Below are 26,777 nucleotides of genomic sequence, written 5' to 3' on the forward strand. Positions count from 1 at the left end.
TAATCCATCGCGGATGGACTCACTGACGGAGGTTTGCACATACTTTACTATGTTTGATTTAAATTCCTTCAACTGTTCTCAAGTATCACATTTTTCCCTGACAAACTCACATTTTGACCCTGGTGTTGGGCTAGCGGCTAGGGTGCCGGCTTAGGATCCAAGGATCCTGGGTTCGAATCCCGGTCGATCGCCGAATTAACGCCAGGGGGGTTGACTCAGCCTGTCATCCTTCCGAGGTCGGCTAATTGAGTACCAGTTCACTGGTAATTCCCTGCTTGTCGTTAAAGGCGGCAAAAAGGGTTGGCGTCAGGAAGGGCATCCGGCCGTAAAACATTGCTTCAAAAAGGGGACCGAAAAACAACAACAACCACGGTTCCCGAAAAAGGCCAACCCCCGCTTTGCGGGGAAAAATGGCCTCTAAAGGTGGTTATTTTATTTTTGTATAAACTCAAACCTTTGACCTCTTGATGGTGAAATCTAATCAGCTCATCTTTGCACCACAATACATACCAATACCAAGTTTGGTCAAAATCCCCTGGTTTACAAGTTCAGGCAGTAACAGAATTTTTACCCAATGGGAGCTCTGACCTCTTGACCCCATAATCTAAATCAGTTTATTTTTACATCATTAAACATACATGTACCAAGGTTGACTTACATCCCTTCTGCCATTCTTAAGTTATCGTGGTAACGAAAATCTATCACGGACGGCCGAAGGGACAGATGGACAACCCGAAAACAATGCCTGCAGCGACTTTGTCAGCCGCGACATAGAATAGGCTGAACTGCAGTAATAAGCACGTAAACAATACAAAACGAGATGGTATTCATAGAATACCTACCCTGCACAGTCCGTCAACTTGGTGCGAGCCAACTCTTCTGTTTTTGAAGGTTTTTTTTTCTTTGATCCAATATGGCTGCCAGACCACGTGAGCGATTACATCATAAATTTACATTTTCTAATATAATTGTTGCATTGATCACGCTCAATAAATTTCAAATTTATCAGACTAAGTGTTGTCCCTGTCGAATTACGACGTCATAATTACGGCACCAATGATGTCATTGTTAACAACACCTATTCCCCATGTGGAGTTCTTTACAATGAGCCACGTTTAAATTTTTTCCATGGAGCGGTTTCGGAGATATGGAGCTGAAACGATTTTCGGTTTTTCCAAGATGTTGCCTGCACCACATGACCGATGACATCATGATTATAATTACAATATTCTACAGGAGGAGGCCTCCTATGGTGAAAATTGTGTCCATCAAACCAACAGTTGCTGAGAAAAAAAATTCAGTGATCGGATAAGTGTTGTACTTGTCGAATTATGATGTCACAACGAAGGCACTGATGACATCATTAACATATTTTATTCCCCATGGGGAGTAGTTGACAATATGGCAGGTCTCAACTTTTTCCATGGAGTGGTTTCAGAGATAGAGGTCCGAAGTTTTTCCAAGATGTCACCTGTGCCACGTGACCTATGACTTCATAATTATCATTAATATATTATGCAGGAGTCGCCGCTCCTATGGTGAAAATTTCGTGTCAATCGGACCAAGAATTTCCGAGAATTTTTAAAATATTGAATCGAGCGTTGTACTTGTCGAATTTTGTATGACATCATAATTAAGGTACCGATGACATCATCATTAACATATCTTATTCCCCAAGGGGAGTACTTGACAATGAGCCTTGTTTCAAAATTTTCCATAGAGCAGTTTGGGAGATGTAGAGGTGTAACCTTTTTCCAAGATGGCGTCCGTACCACCTGACCCATGGCGTCATAATTATAAATAAATAAAATTCTACAGGCGGAGGCACTCCTATGGTAAAATTTCGATTAAATCGGACCAATGGTTGCCGTGAAAATGATTTTTTAAAATGCAGACACGTACGCCACACGTACGCACCCGAATGCCTAACCCCGCTTTTCCCTTCGCGAGCACAGGGTATAAATGAAATAAAATGAGGTCAATCAAAACAGGCTTTGTTTTGCATACAAAGTCAAGGCTCAAGGAAGAAACAACACAGAAGCTTGTGGAAGAGCACAGAACAGGGAGAGATAGAGTGTGAAACTCCCAATTGCAAGAGGTTGGGTAGCGTGACAGAACAGAACAGATGAGGACACAACTGAACAACGGAACAGCACCAAGAGGAGGCAAACACCAACAGCAGGACCGAAGGCCAAAATAGACGGAGAAGGACAAACAAGGGATGCAGGTAAGAACGAGGTGAATGGGAAGATGCAGGGAGCAAACTTCCTGAGAGTAAACTTTCAGGAAGGAAAAAAAAAATTTGGGGGGGGGGTTCTACTTGCCGACGGTCGGGAGTGGTTTAACGAGGGTAGAAAACACCATGATTTAGGATGAGGAATGATCTGAGAACAGCAGTCTCACAGACCTGGAGAGAGGAATGAGATTGAAGGGAAGGTGGACGTTTCTCATGACAACATCTCCATGCTTGGAGGGATCAACCAAGGTAATGCCGAGGGTGGTTGATGGTAAGAAAGCCAAAAAATAGCATTTAGAAAAGTTTGTCAATTGGGTCGTCATGCCATGTTGAAATATCCACAAGAGCCAAAATGGGATTAAGGATAAATGACAAGCGACAAAACATCACAGAGTTGTTTTACGGAGGCAATATCGAACAAATCCACAATTAGCTCCAATGGTGGAGGAACTGTTTGTTGAGAGACTATCTGGAGAACGACAATAGCGGTCACACCTGAGTTTAGGGGGCTCTCACTCGAGTTCAGGACGCTATGTCGAAAAACGTGACTGTACCTCAATGATGGACAGGCACTCAACAATACTATGCAGAGGTGAAGCATCTAAGTCTTCTCGCACAGAGTAGTCCTACCTGCAGATTCTTCACCTCAAATCAGGTAATTACACAATATTCTGAAAAGGCAGGAAACTTACCTTTCAACTGTGCAGGTAATAAACAAAGGCTACGCAAAAGCTAAACAACCAGCGCAGTGTTGCTGCGCCAACGGAAAAGCGTTATTACGTCCAATTTGGTCACCCGGGGTTGAGCTTTGCGTTAAGGGTTAGCGGGACAGGTCAAACACGGTGCCCTCTGTGATAGCCTCAACATAGGTAAACCGAGGAGGAACTCATGTTGATTAAGCAGCCAGGACTACGTGCATAATGACAGCTGGACTGTGCAACCCAAGGGTAAGCATTCTCAAAAGCATGGTCCGAAAAATATTTTAGAATTTCCTATAGAACATATCTTTACCTCCCCCATGGAGGTTACGTTTTCACCTGTCTGCCTGTGGACAGGATATCTCAAAAGGTTATGGACGGATTTGGACGAAATTTGGTGGAGAGGTTGGGTGTGTGACAAGGATGAACCGATTCGATTTTGGTGAAGATCCGAATATGGATCGAATAAATTTTTTTTGAAGCGATTCTTCACCATCGAGAGATGGGGCCAAAAACGATATACCATATCGCATAACATTTTGAAAAGTTATGGACGAGTTATGACTAAACTTGGTGGATGAGTTGTTTAGGCAACAAGAACAAGCCGATTCGATTTTGGTTCAGGTCCGGATCCAGATCCGGCCTATCAGTGGGATACGAACCATAAACTGTTCAACATGGCGGAGGTATGCGCTCTAACGAGTGCTGCTGTAGTTCTTTACTGCAAGATCGCGTGTAGAGCTGCATGCTTGCCCAATAAATCTGCAATTGGCAAACGTTTACTACCTCACCAAATGGTTCAAAAGGTCGACCCTCGTTTTCTCCTTGAAAACAATATGAACCACAAACATCAGATTAATCTTCAATAGAGAGGAAAATAATCATGCACCCAGGTCACCCTCCCACTGAAATGTATATATATATATTCAAATAATAAGGCCTAAAAGCACCGGCACAAATCCCAACAGGAGACATTGCATGCCTTGCCTCACAAGCCACACATTAACAATCTTCACAGCATCACGACCCGTTGCACGACACCACGACCCGTTGCACGGCACCGCGACCCGCTGGAAGGCACCGCGACCAAGAAATAAAACAAACAAAACAAAACCAAATAGAGGAAGATCATCGGCCACTTTTGCAACACCTGGGCTGATCAACAGCGGAGGAAAGGGGAAAACCACAATCAACCACAATGGCACCGGAACACTTGTGCGACAACTTCGGGTCTTGGCTGCAATCTAGACACATCCAAACGGTATAACAGCGCACTCGGCACAGCAACAAAGTCCAGGCAATGTGTGTACTTTGAGATAGCAGTGACTACAAAACCAAGCATGGACGGGCACAACTGGCAAATCAAACAAAATGGGTGTACATGTGCAGGGAAAAGGAGGGTGTGAAGGGGTATGTGCACATTGGGTGAGGGCAGGGCAGGAGTATGAAGAGTGGATGTTTGATGGGGCACGTTCCCCTTGAACCACATATGGGATTATGGTGCAGAAAAAAAACAGCCAACCATGTTACCTCGTATTTCCTCCGGGCTGCGCGTGGCAATGAGGCGGCCCAACAGGTGAGCATATGCAGCGGCGAAATCTCCATACATGCTCTCCCCGAGAATGCTGGGATGGAACCGCTCAGACATGGCATGCTCCGAGCACTCGTAAAAGAGGAGCAGAGAGTCTAGAACAATCTGGAAAGAGTCTACGGAAAACTCAAACTGCCGCCGAAGTGAGTCGACAAACTTCAGCTCCACATTCTTGCCACTGTTATTGGAGAGGGAGATGAGACTCCAACGGTCTGTGTCATTGCAAACTTTCACCATTTTCTGCACGTAAGCCTCCTTCAGGGTCTGCGGCCCCATTTTGTCCTTGCTGACACCCTCGGGAAGAAAGTCCAGCAAACAGTCGAGGACAACCTCCTGGGAAAGAAAGCCAAGAATACAGGAATTAAAAATATACTGGAATTGGACATAAATTCAAAAAGAAATGCAACAAGTCTCCCTTAATTTGCATTCCTCAACAATAAATGTTACAAAAAAACGTTAATAGGGTTCAAAAGGTGTGCTCCAGCAACTAGAAAGCCACATTCCCATGTCTTGACAGATGTTGACCTTTATTTAGCCCCTGTAAAATCAAACCTGCCCTCTTGGAAAACCTTGGAAGTCGGAACAGAAGAAACAAAATGCATGAAAACAGAAATTTAACTAGAACAGCACTCAGTAGAGAGCATACCTCCGCCTGGTTGGCCATATCACTCAATGGTGATGAATCACTTGAAAAATTATACTAGCTGGATCTGGATCTGGATCTTCACTTCTGGATCCGGATGAAAATTGAATCGATTTTACTTGTCACACACACAACCGGTCCACCAAATTTCGTCCAAATCCATCATAACTTTTTGAGATATCCTGCTATGTATCGTTTTTGGCCCTATCTCCCAATAGTGAAGAATCACTAAAAATTCTAGTAGCCAGATCCAAATCCAGATCTTCACCAAAATCTAATCATTTCGTCCTTGTCACATACACTACATATCTGCTAAATTTCGTCCGAATCCGTCCATAACTTTGATATTTTGTTCACAAATGGACAAAAAAAGGACAAACAAACAGACAGACAGACAGACCGGGGTACACAACCTCCATCCACCTTTGGTGGTGGAGGTAAAAACGCTGTTCTTGGCAAATCTGAGAAAGTATTTTGACCATACCAGACAGGTTTACCACGTACACGACCGGTCAAAAGCTTTAGAACACTTCAATTTTATTAGAACACTTCAAACACCAAAAGGGCTACAACATAGCTTTAACATTGGTGAGAATATTCTGCATAAATGTGATAGTGTGATAGCAGTTTGCCTTTCCTGTTTCCTTTCCACAACAAAACATACACCACCGGTCAAAAGCTTTAGAACACCTCAATTTTATTAGAACACTTCAAACACCAAAAGGGCTACAACATAGCTTTAACATTGGTGAGAATATTCTGCATAAATGTGATAGTGTGATAGCAGTTTGCCTTTCCTGTTTCCTTTCCACAACAAAACATACACCACCGGTCAAAAGTTTTAGAACACCTCAATTTTTCCAGGTTTTTATTGAAATTTACGTAGTTTAATGTCCAGTGAATAACCTGAAATGGTACAACGGTAAGCAGTAAACTGCTCGAGGTTAAAAAAAAAAAGAAGTTTAGGTTAGCAAAAACGGGAAAATAATGTAAATTGCAGTTATATTGAAAAAAAAGGCCTTCTTCAGGGAACAAGTAATGGGTTAACAACTTACAGCTGTTCTGCAGCAATGTAAGTAAATTAAGCCTTGAAAGTTGATGCAAACAATTCCTACAGGTGCCCCAACCTCTGCCGATTACTTGATGACTAACCCCCTGTCTGTATAAAAGCAGGATTGGAACAGGCTGTTATTACACCCTCTGAAGCATGATTTGGACAATATTGCACTGCAGGAAGTAGCATATTGTTATCATAATGGCGAGAAAAAGGCAATCAACAAAGGAAGACAGACAGACCATTATAACCCTTAAAAGTGTAGATCTTTCCTTTCGAGAAATTGCAAAGAAAGCCAAGGTGTCAGTGAGTACAGTTTCCTACACCATCAAAAGGCACTTGGAAACTGGAGGAAACTCTAACAGGAAGAGGTCTGGCAGACCCAAAGCCACAACAGATTCAGAAGAAAAGTTTCTGAGAGTCAAAAGCTTGCGTGATAGGCGGCTCACAGGACAACAGCTTCAAGCACAGCTTAACACTGGTCGAAGTAAGCAAGTCTCAGTTTCAACTGTGAAGAGAAGACTTCGAGCTGCAGGTTTGACAGGTCGAGTGGCAGCAAGACAGCCATTGCTGAGATGGCAAAATTGGAAAAAGAGGCTTGACTGGGCCATGAAGCACCGCCAGTGGACTACTGAAGACTGGAAGAAGGTCTTATGGACCGATTAATCAAAATTTGAAATCTTTGGTTCATCACGCAGGGTTTTTGTATGCCGTCGAGTAGGCGAAAGGATGGTTCCTCAGTGTGTGACACCAACTGTCAAACATGGAGGAGGAAGCGTGATGGTCTGGGGCTCTTTTGCTGGATCCAGTCAGCGACTTGCACCCTGAACCAAAAGGGCTACCAAAGCATTTTGCAGCACCATGCAATACCCTCTGGTATACGCCGAGTTGGTCAGGGGTTCATCCCATAGCAAGATAATGACCCTAAACACACCTCCACGCTACTATGTCAAATACTACCTTTGAGGAAAAGAACAAGACGGTAGGCTTCAAATCATGGAATGGCCAGCACAGTCTCCAGACTTAAACCCCATCGAGCTGGTTTGGGATGAACTGGACAGAAGGGTGAAAGCAAAGCAACCTACAAGTGCAACACATTTGTGGGAACTTCTGCAACAGTGTTGGGAAGAATTTCCCGAACAATATTTGATTTCCATTGTAGAAAGAATGCCACGAGTGTGTTCGGCGGTTATATCTGCAAAAGGTGGCTACTTTGCTGAGTTAAACATTGAAATTAAATTTTGTTAAACAAAATGATTCTATGATTTATTTTTTTTATCTCCAATAGTTTATTTGTTATATGCTTAATTTCAGAGTACATTGAGACATTAAACTGCATAATTTCAATAACAACTGGAAAAATTGCGGTGTTCTAAAACTTTTGACCGGTAGTGTAAATCAAGGTTTACCGACAAAACTAGGCCGGAGGTCAAAGAAAACAACAAACCAGTCAAAGCCTCTGACAATATTACTTTCAACAAATCAATCCCAACGTCAACACCACATATAAAGTTGTTGCATCAATGCCTGAACCTTGTAAATCAAAATGCACAAAAGCATACCTTAACCACTTGAAACTCAGCCTCTCCAGGGAGCTGCACACCAAAGATGAGGTCCAGATCTTTGTATACCAAGCCACTATCCTGGTGAAGGACGTGACTAGCTGCAGACCCATTAAGTCGAACATCTCTGACTGCAATACCTCGGGAAGCTAATCGTGCACGAACTTTCAAGACTATCTCCCGTGGTTGCACCTGCACACAATCACCCAAGTGTAGAGAGACACTGTAGCAGAGACACTGTAGCAAACCCAAACCGACCGAACTACTCAGTGCTTGCACAGAAGTCGATAAGAAAACGCACCGCACCTACTGCTTGGGCCACTTAAAGTGTGCCCTCAATTACTGGTTCAGAACATTTGTTTATAATGGTTTAGTGTAGAGATAAATGACATGAATGGATAAAAAGACATATTGCAAGAAGAGGAGGAAACGGCAGAAAGAGATGACACTGGGGGTGGATAGATGTGGCGATATGAAAGTGAGGAGGGGAGATAAGGGGGGGGGAGGCATAAGGGCAGAGAAAGGAGGCCGGAGGTCAAAAAAAACAACAAACCAGTCAAAGCCTCTGACAATTACTTTCAACAAATCAATCCCAACGTCAACACCAGATATAAAGCTGTGGCAAGGACGATGGGAGGAGGCTTCAATGGGGTCGGGTGGTCCTCTGACGTCGGGGTGCGAGGAGTGGAGAGGGGGTGGGGGGTGATGGTTTTATTTGGACTGGGAGGAGAGGGGAGGAGGGGATGGATGGTGGTGGTGTTGTTCAGCAGGGGTGGGGAGGTGGCAGTATTCTCAGTATGGGACAGAAGAAGGGTGGGGATATTGCAGGATATGTATATGTGGGGCGTGGGGGGTATGTGGGGGAGGGGAGGGGGGGGGAGGAGGAGTAGGGTTGAACAAATGCAGGACCGAAGGGGGTTGTCTCGCAAAGCGGAGTGGGGCGTTGGGTAGCGGTCGCAGAAACGGAGGGGGGCCTTGAGTAGCGGTCGCAGAAACGGAGGAGGGCGTTGGGGGTAGCGGTCGCAGAAACAGAGGGGGGTGTTGGGGGTAGCGGTCGCAGAAACAGAGGGGGGCGTTGGGTAGCGGTCACACAAACGGAGGGGGGCGTTGGGGGTAGCGGTCGCAGAAACGGAGGGGGGCGTTGGGGGTAGCGGTCGCAGAAACGGAGGGGGGCGTTGGGGGTAGCGGTCACAGAAACGGAGGGGGGCGTTGGGTAGCGCTCGCAGAAACGGAGGGGGCGTTGGATAGCGGTCACAGAAACGGAGGGGGCGTTGGATAGCGGTCACAGAAACGGAGGGGGCGTTGGGTAGCGGTCAAACGGAGGAGGGCGTTGGGTAGCGGACGCAGAAACGGAGGGGGGCGTTGGGTAGTGGTCGCAGAAACGGAGGGGGGCATTGGGTAGCAGTCGCAGAAACGGAGGGGGCGTTGGGTAGCGGTCGCAGAAACGGAGGGGCGTTGGGTAGCGGTCACAGAAACGGAGGCGGACGTTGGGTAGTGGTCGCAGAAACGGTGGGGGGCGTTGTGTAGCAGTCGCAGAAACGGAGGGAGGCGTTGGGTAGCGGTCGCAGAAACGGAGGGGGCGTTGGTTCGCGGTTGCAGAAATGGAGGCGGGGTTGGGTAGCGTTCGCAGAAACGGAGGAGGCGTTGGGTAGTGGTCGCAGAAACTGAGGAGGGCGTTGAGTAGCGGTCGCAGAAACGAGGGGGGCGTTGGGTAGCGGTCACAGAAACTAGGGGGGGCGTTGGGTAGCGGTCGCAGAAACGGAGGAGGGGAGGGGGCGTTGGGTAGCGGTCGTCAAGGAGTGCGTTGGGCAGCGGTCGCAGAAACGGAAGGGGGCGTTGGGTAGCAGTCACAGAAACGGCGCGGGTTGGGTAGCGGTAGCAGAAATGGAGGAGAGGGATTGGGTAGCGGTCGCAGAACTGGAGGAGGGAGTTGGGTAGCGGTCACAGAAAACGGAGGGGCATTGGGTAGCGGTTGCAGAAATGGATGGGGGGCGTTGGGTAGCGGTCGCAGAAACGGAGGAGGCGTTGGGTAGCCGTTGCAGAAACGGAGGGGGGCGTTGGGTAGCGGTCGCAGAAAACGGAGGAGGCGTTGGGGGTAGCAGTCGCAGAAACGGAGAGGGGTTGAGTAGCGGTAGCAGAAACGGATGGGGAGGCGTTTGGTGACGGTCGCAGAATTGGAGCGGGGCGTTGGGTTGCGGTCGCAGAAAACGGTGGGGAGTTGGGTGGCGGTCGCAGAAAACGGATGGGGGCATTGGGTAGCGGTCGCAGAAATGTAGGGGGGGGGGCGTTGGGTTGCGGTCGCAGAAAACGGAGGGGGCGTTGGGTAGCGGTAGCAGAAACAGAGGGGGGGGGTGGGTAGCGGTCGCAGAATTGGAGGGGGCGTTGGGTAGCGGTCACAGAAAAATGGAGGGGGCGTTGGGTAGCGGTTGCAGAAATGGAGGCGGGCGTTGGGTAGCGGTCGCAGAAACGAAGGCGGGACGTTGGGTAGCAGTCGCAGAAACGAAGGCGGGGTTGGATAGCGGTCGCAGAAATGGAGGAGGGCGTTGGGTAGCAGTCACAGAAAACGGAGGAGGCGTTGGGTAGCGGTAGCAGAAACAGAGGGGGGGGGGGTGGGTAGCGGTCGCAGAATTGGAGGGGGCGTTGGGTAGCGGTCACAGAAAAATGGAGGGGGCGTTGGGTAGTGGTCGCAGAAACGAGGGGGGCGTTGGGTTGAGGTCGCAGAAATGAGGGGGGGCGTTGGGTAGCGGTCGCAGAAACGGAGGGGGGGAGGAGGCGTTGGGTAGCGGTCGTCGGGGAGGGCGTTGGGCAGTGGTCGCAGAAACGGAAGGGGGCGTTGGGTAGCGGTCGCAGAAACGGAGGAGGGCGTTGGGTAGCCGTCGCAGAAACGGAGGAGGGCGTTGGGTAGCGGTCGCAGAAACGGAGGTGGGCGTTGGGTAGCGCTCGCAGAATTGGAGGGGAGCGTTGGGGTAGCGGTCGCAAAAGAGGAGGGGGGCGTTGGGTCGCCGTCACAGAAACGGAGGAGGCGTTGCGTAGTGGTCGCAGAAATGGAGGAGGCCTTTGGGTAGTGGTCGCAGAAATGGAGGAGGGGGGGGGGTGGCGTTGGGTATTGGCCGCATAACGGAGGAGGGGGGGCGTTGGCTCTTGGCTGCAAATCGGAGGGGCGTTGGGTATGGCCTGCAAAACAGAGGAGGGCGTTGGGTATCGGCCGCATAACGGAGGGGCGGGGGGAAGTCATTCACATGACGGAAAGGGGGCGATGATGGGGTAGGGGTCGGAGGATGGGGTAGGGGTCGGAGGATGGGGTAGGGGTCGGAGGATGGGGTAGGGGTCGGAGGATGGGGTAGGGGTCGGAGGATGGGGTAGGGGTCGGAGGATGGGGTCGGGGTCGGAGGATGGGGTCGGGGTCGGAGGATGGGGTCGGGGTCGGAGGATGGGGTCGTGGTCGGAGGATGGGGTCGTCTGTCGGAGGTTGGGGTCGGATGATGGGGTGGGGGTCTGATGATGGGGTGGGGGTCGGATGATGGGGTGGGGGTCGGATGATGGGGTGGGGATCGAAGGATGGGGGAGGGGTCGAAGGATGGATGGGGTGGTAAATAAATCATCCCCTCATACCTCGAGAGTTGGAAAGTTCCCTCGGCCATGAACAGGAACCGCCTCAGTCAGAACTTCGTCCAGACGGCGAACCTGGTCCCAGCTGAGCACGTTGAACCTGCCAACCCCAAGCTCCCGGTTCTCGTCCGAAACCTTTTCACATTCCCCATGAAGCATCACTTCCTCGTCGGTATGGTCCATGTTCAGCTCTTGATGTCTCTGCGAACAAAACAGACTTAAATTACTCTCATCTTTCTCTCTCAAAACAGCCCGTCTCTCCGCACGGCCCTCTTCCCGTCTCTCCGCACGGCCCTCTTCCCGTCTCTCCGCACGGCCCTCTTCCCGTCTCTCCGCACGGCCCTCTTCCCATCTCTCCGCACGGCCCTCTTCCCGTCTCTCCGCACGGCCCTCTTCCCGTGTCTCCGCACGGCCCGCTTCCCGTCTCTCCGCACGGCCCGCTTCCCGTCTCTCCGCACGGCCCTCTTCCCTAACTCTCCACACGGCGATTTTTCCTAACTCCCCGCACGGCCCTCTTCCCGTCTCTCCGCACGGCCCTCTTCCCGTCACCTCGCACGACCCTCTTCCCGTCTCTCCGCACGGCCCTCTTCCCGTCTCCTCGCACGGTCCTCTTCCCGTCTCTCCGCACGGTCCTCTTCCCGTCTCCGCACGGCCCTCTTCCCGTCTCTCCGCACGGCCCTCTTCCCTAACTCTCCACACGGCGATTTTTCCTAACTCCCCGCACGGCCCTCTTCCCCGTCTCCCCGCACGGCGATTTTTCCTAACTCCCCGCACGGCCCTCTTCCCCGTCTCTGCACACGGCGATTTTTCCTAACTCCCCGCACGGCCCTCTTCCCAGTCTCCCCACACGGCGATTTTTCCTTAGTCCCCGCACGGCCCTCTTCGCCGTCTCTTCGCACGGCCCTCTTCCCGTCTCCCCGCACGGCCCTCTTCCCGTCGCCTCGCACGGCCCTCTTCCCGTCTCTCCGCACGGCCCTCTTCCCGTCTCCTCGCACGGCCCTCTTCCCGTCTCTCTGCACGGCCCTCTTCCCGTCTCTCCGCACGGCCCTCTTCCCGTCTCTCCGCACGGCCCTCTTCCCGTCTCTCCGCACGGCCCTCTTCCCGTCTCTCCGCACGGCCCTCTTCCCGTCTCTCCGCACGGCCCTCTTCCCGTCTCCGCGCACGGCCCTCTTCCCGTCTCTCCGCACGGTCCTCCTCCCGTCTCTCCGCACGGCCCTCTTCCAGTCTCCTCGCACGGCCCTCTTCCCGTCTCCGCGCACGGCCCTCTTCCCGTCTCTCCGCACGGCCCTCTTCCCGTCTCCTCGCACGGTCCTCTTCCCGTCGCCTCGCACGGCCCTCTTCCCGTCTCCTCGCACGGCCCTCTTCCCTAACTCTCCACACGGCGATTTTTCCTAACTCTCCGCACGGCCCGCTTCCCCGTCTCTCCAAATGGACCTCTCTCTGCTCAAGCTGCCCCCGTCTCGCCGCAAGCACAATGCTCCGCTTACCAAACAGATCGCAAAACCAGCTGGAGAGAGAAGGTTCGCGACGCTTTGTAGCATCGTGACCACGCCCCCTACCGCGTCACAGCCCTTTTCCTCTTTTTCGACCTCCCACCCCCATTCCTTTCTCGCTCTCTTCCTTTACCTCTTCCGCACTTCGTCTTTTCTTTATCCTTTTCACAGTTTTCCGATTCCTTCTCAAGGCGTCGTTTCGTACACAGTGACCCCATTGCGCATTTATCGGAAGGTGGCTGTTCCCCTCCCCGGGGGTCTTTTCAAGCCCCCAGGGCAATCCGCATTGCCGGAAAAGCTCCTGCAGGGCGGCAGTGGGTCTTGCTGGGATTTGCTGGGATTCTATTAGTGTTGCACCCACCTGTACATGCACTTACAACAAATTCCTACAAATTGGATCGCAAGTCTTCGTTACCCAGGAAACGACTAAACATTCACATTTTATCAAGAACCGTCCGGAGAAGGCTCCTGTAAACGTGGTCACTCGTCCGAGCCAATCAGGATTCAGGAAGCCGACCAATCGAAGACGACCAATCAGGTCGCTGCCAATCGCCGATGTCAAAAGCGAGTCCGGCCGTGGCGCTCACCTGCTCCGTCTCCGTGTCCGGTCCAGGCGATGACGGATCGAATCCGAGGGATGGATTCCGCTGCACCGGTTGCTTAAAGGGAACTCTGAGGGACGAGTGTGCAAAGATCAGGGCGAGTTCGCACACCGCGCAGAACCGGTTAAACTCGGCGGGAAGGAAATATGGTACGACGGACTGAGATGGCAGCTGCTGCGAACGGCGGAGGTGAATCAAGAATGGGAACTGGGATCTGGGAAGGATGGCTCGACCGCTCCCACCGCCCTCTGTTGGTGACGTTAATTCCAGAAAGTCGCCTTTTTTTTTTTTTTTTCCTCTTGTCCCCGCCCCACCACTCCCAGGTCATCGAGCGTCATTCGCGTGGGCGGGGCGAAAAATGGGCGTGGGCGGAATTCGTGCTCAGAGCTCGTCGGATGAGCAGGAGAAAAACCACAGTTAGTTAAATGTGGGAAAATAGCGCTACCAACGGAGTATATGGAGACGACGTCAAAATCCATATTTGTGTACGTAATAAATAGATGTCCCAAACAAAGACTCATTATGGTGAGCAGGGGCGGATCCAGGAATATCATGACGGGGAGGTGGATAAGACAAAATACCTGGGGGGGGGGGGGGGCTAAGGGGGCGTGGGAGTTCCCCTCCCCCCCCCCCCCCCCCCACGAAATTTTTAAAAATTGATCGTCAGAAACGGCATTTCGTGCGTTCTTGGAAGTTTGTGCAGTTCCTTGCTTTCTTCTCTGGTCCAACAGTTCAACAGATTCGCGATGACTAATGGTGAGATAGAGGAACTGGGGAAACGACTTGCTCAGCTGTTCCTTCTGCTATAAATTGTGTGTGTGTGTGTGTGTGTGTGTGTGTGTGTGTGTGTGTGTGCGCGCGCTGCTTCATGTTTTTTGTGTAGTTCCACTGGAGCTTTCTGATATGGAATTTCTGATTTGTGTAGTTCTCGCGAAATGATTGTTATGATCTCCTGAGTGAATTAACTACAAAGAATGCAGAAGAATTCCCATGTTTCTAAACTGCACGCCATAGAGCCTGGTGTTGGTTTCGCGGTTAGGGTGCCGGCTTGGGATCCGAGGATCCTGGGTTCGAATCCCGGTCGATCGCTGAATTAACACCAGGGGGGTTGACTCAGCCCGTCATCCTTCTGAGGTCGGCAAATTGAGTACCAGTTCACTGGTAATTCCCTGTGTGTCGCAAGAGGCGACTAACAGGGTTGGCGGCAGGAAGGGCATCCGGCCGTAAAACATTGCTTCAAAAAGGGGACTAAGGTGCCCAAAAAAGGCCAACCCCTGCTCTGCGGGGAAAAATGGCCTCGAAAGGTGGTTCTAAACGCACGCCATGTTAAGGTGTACAGAGCAGTTTAATAGGTGCTGGACAAAGCCCGGCACCGCCATGGCCCAGGTTGTGAAGCCCAAGGCAGGGGGTTCTCCCCACAAAAGAGATCAGATCGGACAGCGGAGTGAATTATTTTATTCATCATAAATTATGCTATTTTGGAATAGACGGCGCTTGTGTTTCCGAATGAAAATGTCAGACATCATGTGGGGATATGGTGACGTCATGGTGTATGTTCATGAGGGCCAGAGATCCCATCCGACTTTCTCCCATGGAATATCTTAGGTAGGCCTTCAGACGACGCAGGCAAGAAAACGAGCGTTCGGCCTCACAGGAGCCGACAGGGAGGGTGCATCCAATATGGAGTCGGACTTTGATGGATGGAAATTCGTCTCCATCTACTGCGCAGAAACAATCCATGAATGTGCTTGGACGCGTGTTGTTGGGCTTCCTTCTCCAAAACATCTGCCAGTCTCTCAGCTCATTTATCAGTCCTGGATGTTCCATGTCATTTTTCCAACGCAACAGCTTCTGATGTCGGGCTGGAATGTCGCAGGTATCGGCGATTATTGCAGATGGCATCAGCAGAAACAGATCGCTACCTTCCCGATTTGCAGCACCGAATCGGGTGTCCATTTCCTGGCTGAGGTGGTCGAGAAATGGAATGGACATGTTTCTGAGGTAGAAGAGGAAGGGAGTATTGGCGGCCGTGTTCGGACGATGGATTTGTCGTTTTACAACTCTCAGCATTACATTCATGCCGTTGCGTTGAAGAGGGGGGTGGGGGGGGTGCGCAGCCCCTGCACCCTGCACCCCCCCCCCCCTGGATCCGCCCCTGGTGAGAGTGATCTGCAAGAAGTCATGGAAATGACAAAACTGGCAATTATGATCTCACAGCCAATGCTGGTAAAACAATAAAATAAAGCTCCAAGCACTGCAATCACCTGAGCCAACATGGGGTTTCCCACTCTCGTGTCCAGCAAAACGGCATTCATTCCATGGACAATTGAATATCTCAAAAAACAAAACGAGAAAAACTTTCACGTGAGAAGTGCATGCAATTTATTTTACAAGGGTTGGTAAAATTGGGGTGGGTGAGGATCAGGGGTGGGTGAGGGTCAGGGGTGGGTGAGGGTCAGGGGTGGGTGAGGGTCAGGGGTGGGTGAGGGTCAGGGGTGGGTGAGGGTCAGGGGTGGGTGAGGGTCAGGGGAGGGTGAGGGTCAGGGGAGGGTGAGGGTCAGGGGTGGGTGAGGGTCAGGGGTGGGTGAGGGGAGGGTCAGGGGTGGGTGAGGGTCAGGGGTGGGTGAGGGTCAGGGGTGGGTGAGGGTCAGGGGTGGGTGAGGATCAGGGGAGGGTGAGGATCAGGGGAGGGTGAGGATCAGGGGAGGGTGAGGGTCAGGGGTGGGTGAGGGTCAGGGGTGGGTGAGGGGAGGGTCAGGGGTGGGTGAGGGGAGGGTCAGGGGAGGGTCAGGGGTGGGTGAGGGGAGGGTCAGGGGTGGGTGAGGGGAGGGTCAGGGGAGGGTCAGGGGTGGGTGAGGGGAGGGTCAGGGGTGGGTGAGGGGAGGGTCAGGGGTGGGTGAGGGGAGGGTCAGGGGTGGGTGAGGGGTGGGTGAGGGGAGGGTCAGGGGTGGGTGAGGGGAGGGTCAGGGGTGGGTGAGGGGAGGGTCAGGGGTGGGTGAGGGGAGGGTCAGGGGTGGGTGAGGGGAGGGTCAGGGGTGGGTGAGGGGAGGGTCAGGGGTGGGTGAGGGTCAGGGGTGGGTGAGTTCATCATACTTGAAATGGTCACACACAAACGGCTCGATTGCGAAGCTTATCCCGTGCTGTGCGGAGCACGATACACTCCCTCTCATCCCAACCATGGGAGTAACAGGAAAACCCTTGCGTGCATGGCAGATCGGGACAGCGACCACATGGGACCTCCTGATCTTTGCAAAGGTGTGCACGTGCGCCAGTACGCGGTGGAAACAACTTCTGACCGGTGGGTCCATTCCCCACAGCGCTTCCCCTTTTATCCAGCCGTCTGTTTCGAATACCGAGAGGAGTACAGGAATTACGACCTGCCATTAGTTTCACATTCGTTCGTCAACGGTGCAGAGCAGGGACTTGCCATTCAGAGGGCAAACGAAACGAAGCAATGTGAAACCAGCGTGTTTGCAGCATCCCCGATCGTCAGGAGCTGCACTATCTCACTCCTTCACAGACGACTCAAACAAACAAAAACAAAAGAAAAGAAAACAATGTTAAACAGATAAATCAAGATTTAATCTCCAGCGTTAAAGTGAAAAATTCCACAATTTTGTGATAGACAAGATTTGAGCACATTTGCTCCCCTCCAAGGACGCTACCAAAACAAATTACTGGGACTTGCTCCAACATAGCATTGGGTGTCAAACCGAGCCAGGAAGCGGGAGGGGTGGCTAACCGAAGACCTTTCCATCATCGGCTGGGTGGTGTAACTGTGACGGCACCCTTGTACAAAAATAGCTTGTACGCACGAGCTGAAATGAAAGTATCCGATATCATCGTCCAATTGCTGGGCCATCCACCAAGACAGAACCGGCACAGTCCGGCTGCCTCTCACAGGCCTGCTGCAGCATCCGTGGGGTCGGCGGGGTCAGCACGTTCAGCAATGTTGGACTCGCCAGTAATCTGAAATGCACGGACGAGGGAGGGTGGAGTGAGGTAAGGAGGGTGGAGTGAGGTAAGGAGAGAGAGTGAGGTAACGAGGGTGGAGTGAGGTAACGAGGATGGAGTGAGGTAACGAGGATGGAGTGAGGTAACGAGGGTGGAGTGAGGTAACGAGGGTGGAGTGAGGTAACGAGGGTGGAGTGAGGTAACGAGGGTGGAGTGAGGTAACGAGGGTGGAGTGAGGTAACGAGGGTGGAGTGAGGTAACGAGGGTGGAGTGAGGTAACGAGGGTGGAGTGAGGTAACGAGGGTGGAGTGAGGTAACGAGGGTGGAGTGAGGTAACGAGGGTGGAGTGAGGTAACGAGGGTGGAGTGAGGTAACGAGGGTGGAGTGAGGTAACGAGAAGGGAGTGAGGTAACGAGGGTGGAGAGGTAACGAGTGTGGAGTGAGGTAACGAGGGTGGAGTGAGGTAACGAGGGTGGAGTGAGGTAACGAGGGTGGAGTGAGGTAAGGAGGATGGAGTGAGGTAAGGAGGGTGGAGTGAGGTAACGAGGGTGGAGTGAGGTACTGAGGGTGGAGTGAGGTAACGAGGGTGGAGTGAGGTAACGAGGGTGGAGTGAGGTAACGAGGGTGGAGTGAGGTAAGGAGGGTGGAGTGAGGTAAGGAGGGTGGAGTGAGGTAAGGAGGGTGGAGTGAGGTAAGGAGGGTGGAGTGAGGTAAGGAGGGTGGAGTGAGGTAAGGAGGGTGGAGTGAGGTAAGGAGGGTGGAGTGAGGTAAGGAGGGTGGAGTGAGGTAACGAGGGTGGAGTGAGGTAACGAGGGTGGAGTGAGGTAACGAGGGTGGAGTGAGGTAACGAGGGTGGAGTGAGGTAAGGAGGGTGGAGTGAGGTAAGGAGTGTGGAGTGAGGTAAGGAGGGTGGAGTGAGGTAAGGAGGGTACACTTGGATTTCACATGTGGTTACGCAACGTGTGCTCGAGTCGAGACCCAAGAGGCTCTTACCCTGCGATCATAATCCCACACAAATTGTGGTATGTCGATATGGGAGTGTGGGATGTGCACAAATAGTTGGTGCAGCCGTGATATGTTGCACAAACGTCCCCTAATCCCCGCCACGGACATCGCGAGGAACCAGGTCAGCACCTGCGAAGGCAAATGTGCAGGTTATTGCACAACTAAGCAAATCACAAAAGGTCACTTAAAGGTGAGTCCTGCGTACTTGGGTCATGTCCAAAGAGTCAGCATGGGCCCCGGAGATGAAAAATGATACAGAAACTCACCTTCGACCACAATGAGGGGTGCACGATGTACAAGGCTTTCAGATTCCTGTGATACCTGTGGCAGCAGACACCAAACGATCGCAAACGTATGAGAAACAGTCCGCCCTCGGTGCAAAAACAAAAAACAAACCGTGTGCAGCGTTAAAGAAGCAGCCTCGTTACAACCCGAGCTCATGATAACGTGGCGTCGCTCGACAATCCGCACACCCTCTCCGATGCGTGCACACCAATCGTATCGAATGTTTGCGAATAAACAAACAATCTGAAGTCGCACAAGATAAACAGACTTTCTCACCTCCCACTCTCCGACATGTACAAAAGCACTCCCTGTGGTAGGTGAACATATGCTGGCAATCCCAGTAATGGGTCCAACTCAGCAATGTGAGCGCATTCACCCAATGGGAAATGGTCTCAACACACGCAAAGCTCCAGTGGTAAAATCTGACATCAATTGCGCAAAATAGTATTTTAAGGTACATTGCACTGACTGACACACACACACACACACACACACACACACACACACACACACACACACACACACACACACACACACACACACACACACACACACACACACACACACACACACACACACACACACACACACACACACACACACGTTGCCAGCCCGTCATGCCCACACGTCCCAAAGGAGCTCCTGAGCAGGATAACAACTCCTAGGCCCGCACGAACGGGTATGCACGGATTCGTGCCTTCCTGGCCCTTTCCCAGCTTACTTGTGATGCAAGGTCGCACAGACGCGGCGCAGAAATACAGCACCGAGACGATCTCCTGGATCGGCTCCCGCCAGAAAGCACAGCAGCACGAACTGGCTGGAAGCGACGGGATCCATGACGCGGATGAAATACAACAATGCCTGGTGGTGCAAGGTCCGGAAGAGCAGAGGAAGGTTGATGAGGAAGAGACCTCACTTTGGCCATCCATGCACTAGCAGCACCTTAACGCACAGAATCACAATTGGGTCATAAATATCAGGAGACAAGATCTTGACAAACATCATTCCAGCCTGATTTATGACAACAACACAAACAAGAATGGCAACAGGGAGAGCAGTTCACGTTTTGTGTCCCACTGATAGGCCCGATCTGGATTGGACCGCAACCAAAATCTAATCTGCTTGTTCTTGTCACCGAACCAACTCATCCACCGAGGTTTGTCGACAACTCATCCATAACTTTGAGATATCGTGCTATACTGTAGCGCCATCTCTCTCCATCTCTCATCCATCCATCCATGTATCCCTTCATCTGTAGCCATCCATCCATCCATCCATCCATCTGTAGCTCCATCGCTCCATCTCTCATCCATCCATCTGTAGCCATCCATCCATCTGTAGCTCCATCGCTCCAACATCGCTCCATCTCTCATCCATCCATCTGTAGCCATCCATCCATCTGTATCCATCCATCCATCCATCTGTAGCTCTATCACTCCATCTCTCATCCATCCATCTGTAGTCATCCATCTGTAGCCATCCTTCATCCATTCATCCATCCATCTGTAGCTCCATCATTGCTCCATCACTTCATCATCATCGCTCCATCTGTAGCTCCATCGTTTATGGCTCCATCTCTCAATGGAGAAGAATCGCTTTAGAATAAAAAAGAAAAAATCATCTGAGTATCCGGATCTTCACCAAAATCTAATCAATTCGTCCTCGTCACACACCCAACTTGTCCACCAAGTCCCGTCCGAATTCGTCCACAACTTCTTAAGACATCCTGCTCAAAAACAAGAGAGACATGGGTGAAAACATAACCCGCGTCAATCGGTGGTGGAGGCAACTACAACAACAATATTTTCAGGCCATATCCATTTTAAAACCAGGCCTGACAAAGAACGAGCAGTGCGATCGCAATGCCAGCAGCAGCACGAGGTGCACATTTTACTCCACTTTCGTACAACGCTCAAGGCAAATCGCTGTAGATAATGGATAAATTAAACAAATTATCTGCAACATGTAATCAATGTAAACTGCACTCCAATTAGACCATTTCAGGGATGCATGGAGCATGTGGCCAATAATGAGAAAAGGTAAGTCCAAGTAAGAAGACTGGAACCCGAACGCGAGTGCAGGGCACCTCTTATAGTATCAGTCAGGTTCACTATGTTTTTTCGTTCAAAATCATGGTAGATTAGCAAACCTATACATTTTTGGAAACGTTATTACATGGAAAATCTGAAAATCAATGTTTACATTTGCCAATTCCGACCAATTCGATTCGACCAATTCGACCAATCGACCAATTCCATTCGAACAATTCGACCAATCGTTTCGATCGACCATTCGACCATTCGACCAATTCGATCGATTCGATTCATCGAATTCGATTCGATCGACCATTCGACCAATTCGATTTGCCAATCAATTTGACCGACCTTTGCTTGTGTGGAACGGACTGTGAAAACGATGCGGACTATATTGTCGGATACGACACACAGGACAGTGATGACGAACTCTAAATGGCATATTCTGTAATCGTGTATGTTTGATGCCATTGACCGCCTGTGTATATTTAGTCATTGACTGCCTGTGTAGATGTGAAGTTGTACTGACTGCATGTGTATATATGATTTTGCTGACTGCCTGTGTATGTTTGGTGATATGAATTATTGTGACACATTTTGATGTTATTAACTGCCTGTACAAAATGATAACATGTATTTGATTATGCAACTTATCGAGAATATAAACAGTATTTTGCAATTCAAAACCTTTGATTCGTGTCTTACCATTCCCCATAGCACTAATTTGATACTTTCATTGGATTCCTTGTCCCTGAAAATATAGGTTTAGTATATTTTAAAAAGTTTTTAGGGTAATTAGAGGCAGAAATAGAACAAAATATGTATTTTACAGTGGCCATTTTGAAAATCCAAAATGGCCGCCATACAGGTATCTCTCCAAATGTAAACATTGATTTTTAGTTTCCTTATGCTATAACCTTTCCAAAAATGTATAGGTTTGCTAATCTACCATGATTTTGAACGAAATATAATTTATTGACATCGTGAACCTGACTATATACTGTCGTCAAATTAATTACTGTTGCTGACGGTGGTGTTTTTATTGGTCGTAATCAATTAGACCAACTACCAATGTGCTCAATACCTGGTCAGGGTCCACTGGCTCTAACGTCTGAAGAGCTGTTATAAAAGGTTTACGCACGGTACACTAATGCAGAATTTAAAAAACAACAAAATATACACAAAGTATAGATCATTACTATAAGAGAGCCCATCGGTGTCTGTCTGTCTGTCTGTCTGTCGCAATTTTTCTCAGATGGCTGAAGGGATCTTCATCGTAGTTTCAGAAGTTCATCAATGAGTGCCGGGGAGTAATTTAGGCCAAAAAAAACGTCAAATTTGAAAAAGTTACATTTATTTTGGACTTTAAATAAATAAATAAATAAATAAATAAACGCTCTCCAGTGCCTGAGCATTTGTAGCTATGTGAAAGGTAACATTGAAGGAACTGCGCTCCAACGCGAGTCGAAAGAATTGACGCGACCAAAGACGGAATTCGTCCGAGTTGCTTTATTGAAACAAAACAGCTCAGGTATTCTGACCAGCCCGTTTATCGGGCAGCAATATATATACACATTTATGTCGGGAAGTTTGCCCGGCAAAAGCTATACCGGGCATGCCCGGGTATCAAGGGCGAGCCTTGGAAAGGCGAGTCTGGACCTGCCCGGGCGTGTTTGGCTGCGGCCTGGCAAGTCGAGGCTGGGCGTGCCCGGGCGCTCTGGACGAGCCCTGGAAAGGTGATAGCGGGCATGCCCGGACGATCTGGGCGAGCCCTGGAAAGGCGATAGTGGGCATGCCCGGACGCTCTGGGCGAGCCCTGAAAAGGCGATAGCGGGCATGCCCGGACGCTCTGGGCGAGCCCTGGAAAGGCGAGAGCGGGCATGCCCGGGAAAGACGAGACCGGGCGTGCCCGGGAGGTTCGGGCGTGCCCGGGAACAGTGAGTCCGGGCATGCCCGGGAGAGGCGCGTCTGGCCGTGTTCTGGCCGGTGCAAGGCGATTGTGTGCATCCAGCGGTAACCGCTACACACGCCCCTCCAGAATCGACCTGCACCGGCAGGGTAAATTTAAGGGGGGTCCGGATGACCCGGCCGAAGCGACCCCTGGAGGGTCGTGGGGAGGGGTCCGACGTGGTGGTGGGTGGTCGAGCGGGGGGAACTGTGGACGGGGGGCGGCCTCACCGTGGAGGAAGGGCCAACCGTGGTGGTCGGTCGACGTCCATGTGCGCCGGTTTGAGGCGGTCCACAGAAATCCGGTCCGGCCGGCCGCCGAAGTCGACGATGAAAGACTTGTCGCCCCGTCGCAGGACCCGGAAGGGCCCGTCGTACGGCGGCCGGAGTGGCCCCCGGTGCGCGTCATGACGCACAAAGACGTACTCCGCTGTGCGAAGCGCCGGGGGGACGTAGGACTGGGGGCCACCGTGGCAGGACGTCGGCATGGGGGCAAATCGTCGGGCGGCCTCCTGGAGGTCCGAGCACTGGCGAGCGGCGGACCAGGGACTGGTAGCGTCGGGCACGAATTCGCCCGGGACGCGGAGCGGCTGGCCGTAGACGAGCTCGGCGGCGGACGCCTGGAGGTCTTCCTTGGGGGCCGTGCGAAGGCCCAAAAGGACCCACGGCAGCCGGTCGGCCCAACCGTCATCCTGAAGGCCGGCCATGAGTGCGGCCTTCATGGAGCGGTGAAACCGCTCGCACAACCCGTTGGCTTGGGGGTGGTAGGCTGTGGTGCGGTGCAGCGTGACCCCCAACGAACGGGCGACCGCGCCCCAAAGCTCAGACGTGAACTGTGGGCCGCGGTCGGACGAGATGTCCGCTGGTGCACCGAAGCGCGCGACCCAGGTGGCGATAAACGCCTGTGCCACGTCGGCGGTGGTGGTGGAGGCGAGGGGCACGGCCTCCGGCCACCTGGTGGTCCTGTCCACCATGGTGAGCAGGTGGGTGAACCCCTGTGAGGGGGGCAGGGGACCCACCAGGTCCACGTGGACGTGGTCGAAACGCCGTTCAGGCACGGCGAAAGGTGCCAGCGGGGCCTGGGTGTGGCGGTGGACCTTGACCAGCTGGCAGGCCGTGCAGGCGTTGGCCCAGTCGCGGATGTTTCGTCGAAGGCCGTGCCAGACGAAACGCGCCAACACCAGCTTCTGAGAAGCTTTCCGGCCCGGGTGAGAAAGGCCGTGGATGGAGGCGAAGATGCGGCGCTGCCAGGAAACGGGCACGATGGGGCGAGGCTGGCCCTGGGAGACGTCGCAGAGCAGGACGGTGCCCGCGAAGGGAATGTCGGCCAGGCGGAGGCCCGTGTCCGCCGCACGGAGTGCCTGCACCAAGGCGTCGGTGGTCTGGTCGGCCGCCATGAGCGCGAAGTCCACGCCGAGGTGGACCGCGTTCGCGCTGGCCCGAGAAAGACAGTCGGCCACGGCGTTGTCTTTGCCGGCGACGTGCCGGATGTCCGTGGTGAACTCCGACACGGCGGAGAGGTGGCGCTGCTGGCGGGCCGACCACGGCTCCGTGACCTTAGCCATTGCGTAGACCAACGGCTTGTGGTCGACGAAAGCCGTGAACGGGCGGCCCTCCAGGAGGTGTCGGAAATGGCGAACGGCCAGGAATAGCCCGAGCAGCTCGCGGTCGAACGTGCTGTAGTTTAACTCGTTCGGCCGGAGTTGCCGGCTGAAAAAAGCAAGTGGCTGCCAAACCCCGTCCACCCATTGCTCATGGACGGCGCCCACCGCGTAGTTGGAGGCGTCCGTAGTGAGGGCGATGGGCGCGTTGAGCACCGGGTGAGCCAGCAGCGTTGCGTCGGCGATGGCCCGTTTGGCGCTGGCGAAGGCCGCGTCCATGGCCGCGGACCAAACAATGTCATGCTTGGCCGGCTTGCCCCGGAGGGCCTCGTAAAGGGGCCGCATGAGCTGAGCAGCGCGGGGCACGAATCGGTGATAAAAATTCACCATGCCGAGGAACTCTTGGAGGGCCTTGATGGAACGGGGACGCGGGAACGTGGTGATGGCCTCAACCTTGGTCGGCAGCGGCACGGCCCCGGTCTTGGTGATGCGGTGGCCCAAAAAGTCAACGGTCGTCGCGCCGAAGTGGCATTTGACCGGGTTGACAATTAAGCCGTGCTCGCTGAGGCGACCGAACAGTGTTCGGAGGTGGAGGAGGTGCTCGGCGCGGGACGTGCTGGCGACGAGGATATCGTCCAGATAGACGAAAAGAAACGGCAGGTCGCGCAGCACGCCGTCCATCAAGCGCTGGAACGCCTGGGCCGCGTTCTTGAGGCCAAATGGCATCCGCAAAAATTCGAACAGGCCGAACGGCGTGATGACGGCCGTCTTCGGGACGTCGGCCGCCCGGACAGGTACCTGGTGGTAGCCCCGTATCAGGTCAATTTTCGAAAAGATGACCCGTCCCACCAAACGGGCGGAAAAGTCCTGAATATGCGGGATCGGGTACCTGTCGGGGGTGGTAGCGTCGTTGAGACGGCGGTAGTCGCCACACGGGCGCCATCCACCCCCCGGCTTTGGCACGATGTGCAGTGGCGAGGCCCACGCGCTATCGGAGCGCCGCACGATGCCGAGGTGCTCCAACGCGTCGAACTCGGCCTTCGCCACGGCGAGCTTGGCCGGGTCGAGGCGGCGGGCCCTGGCGTAGACCGGCGGGCCCGTAGTGGGTATGTGGTGCTCGATCCCGTGCCGCACCGCGACGGCCGAAAACGTCGGCCGCGTGAGGGCCGGGAATTCCGCGAGCAGGCGAGCGAACTCGTTCGCTGCCGGGAGGGCGCACGCCAGTTCGGTCGGCGCGGAGCTGCTCATCGTGCACGCCAGGGAGCTGAAGGTCTCGGCGTTGACAAGGCGACGACGTTTGACGTCGACCAGCAGCCCGTGCGCGCAGAGGAAGTCGGCGCCCAGCAAAGCCATGGGGACGCAGGCGGTCACAAAAGTCCATTGAAAACGCTGGCTGCCGAAGCAGAGGGTGACGACGCGTGGGCCGAAAGTGCGTATGGCCGAGCCATTAGCAGCGACCAAAGAGGGGCCGCAAACGGCATCCCGCCTGTCCTGCTCGGAGGCGGGTATGACGCTCAGTTGGGCGCCGGTGTCACACAGGAAACGCCGCCCAGACGCTTTGTCCCGAATAAACAGCAAGTTGCCCGAGTGGCCGGCGCTCATGGCTGGGAATGAACGCCGGCCCGGCCGTTTCCCGACCTGCTGAAAGTGCACGGGGGCCGGCACGTCCGAGCCTTGTGTCCGAACCTGGCGTGGTAATAACACCACGCCCGGTCAGGTGGAGGCCCCGGCCATCGTGTCGGAAGCGGGCGGTGCGGCGTGGCGGCCGCCAGTTGCACCGGCAGTTTGGCCTCCAACCGCGCAGGGCGCTCGGGTGTCGTGGGCGTCGCCTCGGACGGCGGCGGGCTCCAGGTAACCGCGCCGATGTGCTGGCCCGCCGAGGAGATCTTATCGGCTTCCCTGGCGAGGGCGCGGGAATCCGTGATCAACGTGCCAGCCAGGGCGAGGCGTACCGGGTGAGGCAGCTGGCGAAGGAACAGCTCGCGGAACAGAAAATCCGGAGAGTGCTCACCGAGCAACGAGAGCATATAGTCCATGCGCTCGGACGGGCACGTGTCGCCGAGCTCGGGTAGAGCGAGCAGGCGCCGTGCGCGTGCTGCCGGTGAGAGGGCGAAAGCGTCGAGGAGGAGTGTCTTCAGCGCGTCGTATTTGTCAGCAGCCGGCGGGTGCTCGAGGAGGCTCAAGGCGCGGGCCGTGGTGGCGGAACCGAGCGCCGCCACAACATGGTGGAAGCGGGTGTCGTCCGCGGTGATGCCTCGCAGGGCGAACTGAGAGTCCGCCTGAGCGAACCAAACAGCTGCGTGAGCCTCCCAGAAGGTAGGCAGTTTAAGCGTCACTGCCGTATCCATGTCGGTAGGTCACCAATGAAGGAACTGCGCTCCAACGCGAGTCGAAAGAATTGACGCGACCAAAGACGGAATTCGTCCGAGTTGCTTTATTGAAACAAAACAGCTCAGGTATTCTG

At 53.0% G+C, this 26,777-nt stretch overlaps 2 protein-coding genes across 11 annotated transcripts in view; both read right to left on the reverse strand.

Moving 5' to 3' along the window:
• The window catches only part of LOC137423519 (terminal nucleotidyltransferase 5A), a 29,429-nt gene extending 12,066 nt beyond the window's left edge, over positions 1-17,363 (reverse strand). The window contains exons 1-4 of one of the 5 annotated variants that reach the window (XM_078774116.1): positions 16,916-17,363; positions 11,397-11,594; positions 7,785-7,976; positions 4,465-4,858 (exon numbers count right to left, since the gene is read on the reverse strand). In XM_078774116.1, the coding sequence (XP_078630242.1) occupies positions 4,465-4,858; positions 7,785-7,976; positions 11,397-11,594; positions 16,916-16,918 (787 nt within the window). In that variant the 5' untranslated portion in view covers positions 16,919-17,363. The other 4 variants (XM_068110776.2, XM_078774117.1, XM_068110775.2 and 1 more) reach the window with 4 other exon arrangements.
• Positions 17,049-26,777, reverse strand: part of GDAP2 (ganglioside induced differentiation associated protein 2) — a 79,785-nt gene continuing 70,056 nt past the window's right edge. For 4 of the 6 annotated variants that reach the window (XM_068110771.2, XM_068110772.2, XM_068110770.2 and 1 more), the window contains 4 exons: positions 19,454-19,593; positions 18,714-18,768; positions 18,436-18,576; positions 17,049-17,457 (listed from right to left, as the gene is read on the reverse strand). In XM_068110771.2, coding sequence (XP_067966872.1) covers positions 17,386-17,457; positions 18,436-18,576; positions 18,714-18,768; positions 19,454-19,593 — 408 coding nt within the window. In that variant the 3' untranslated portion in view covers positions 17,049-17,385. Of the gene's footprint in view, positions 17,458-18,435; positions 18,577-18,713; positions 18,769-19,453; positions 19,594-26,777 lie in introns of those variants that run through there. The other 2 variants (XM_068110774.2, XM_078774114.1) reach the window with 1 other exon arrangement.

Source organism: Myxine glutinosa, chromosome 3, assembly GCF_964187855.1.
Source record: "Myxine glutinosa chromosome 3, kmMyxGlut1.1, whole genome shotgun sequence".
NCBI classification, from domain to species: Eukaryota; Metazoa; Chordata; class Myxini; order Myxiniformes; family Myxinidae; genus Myxine; species Myxine glutinosa.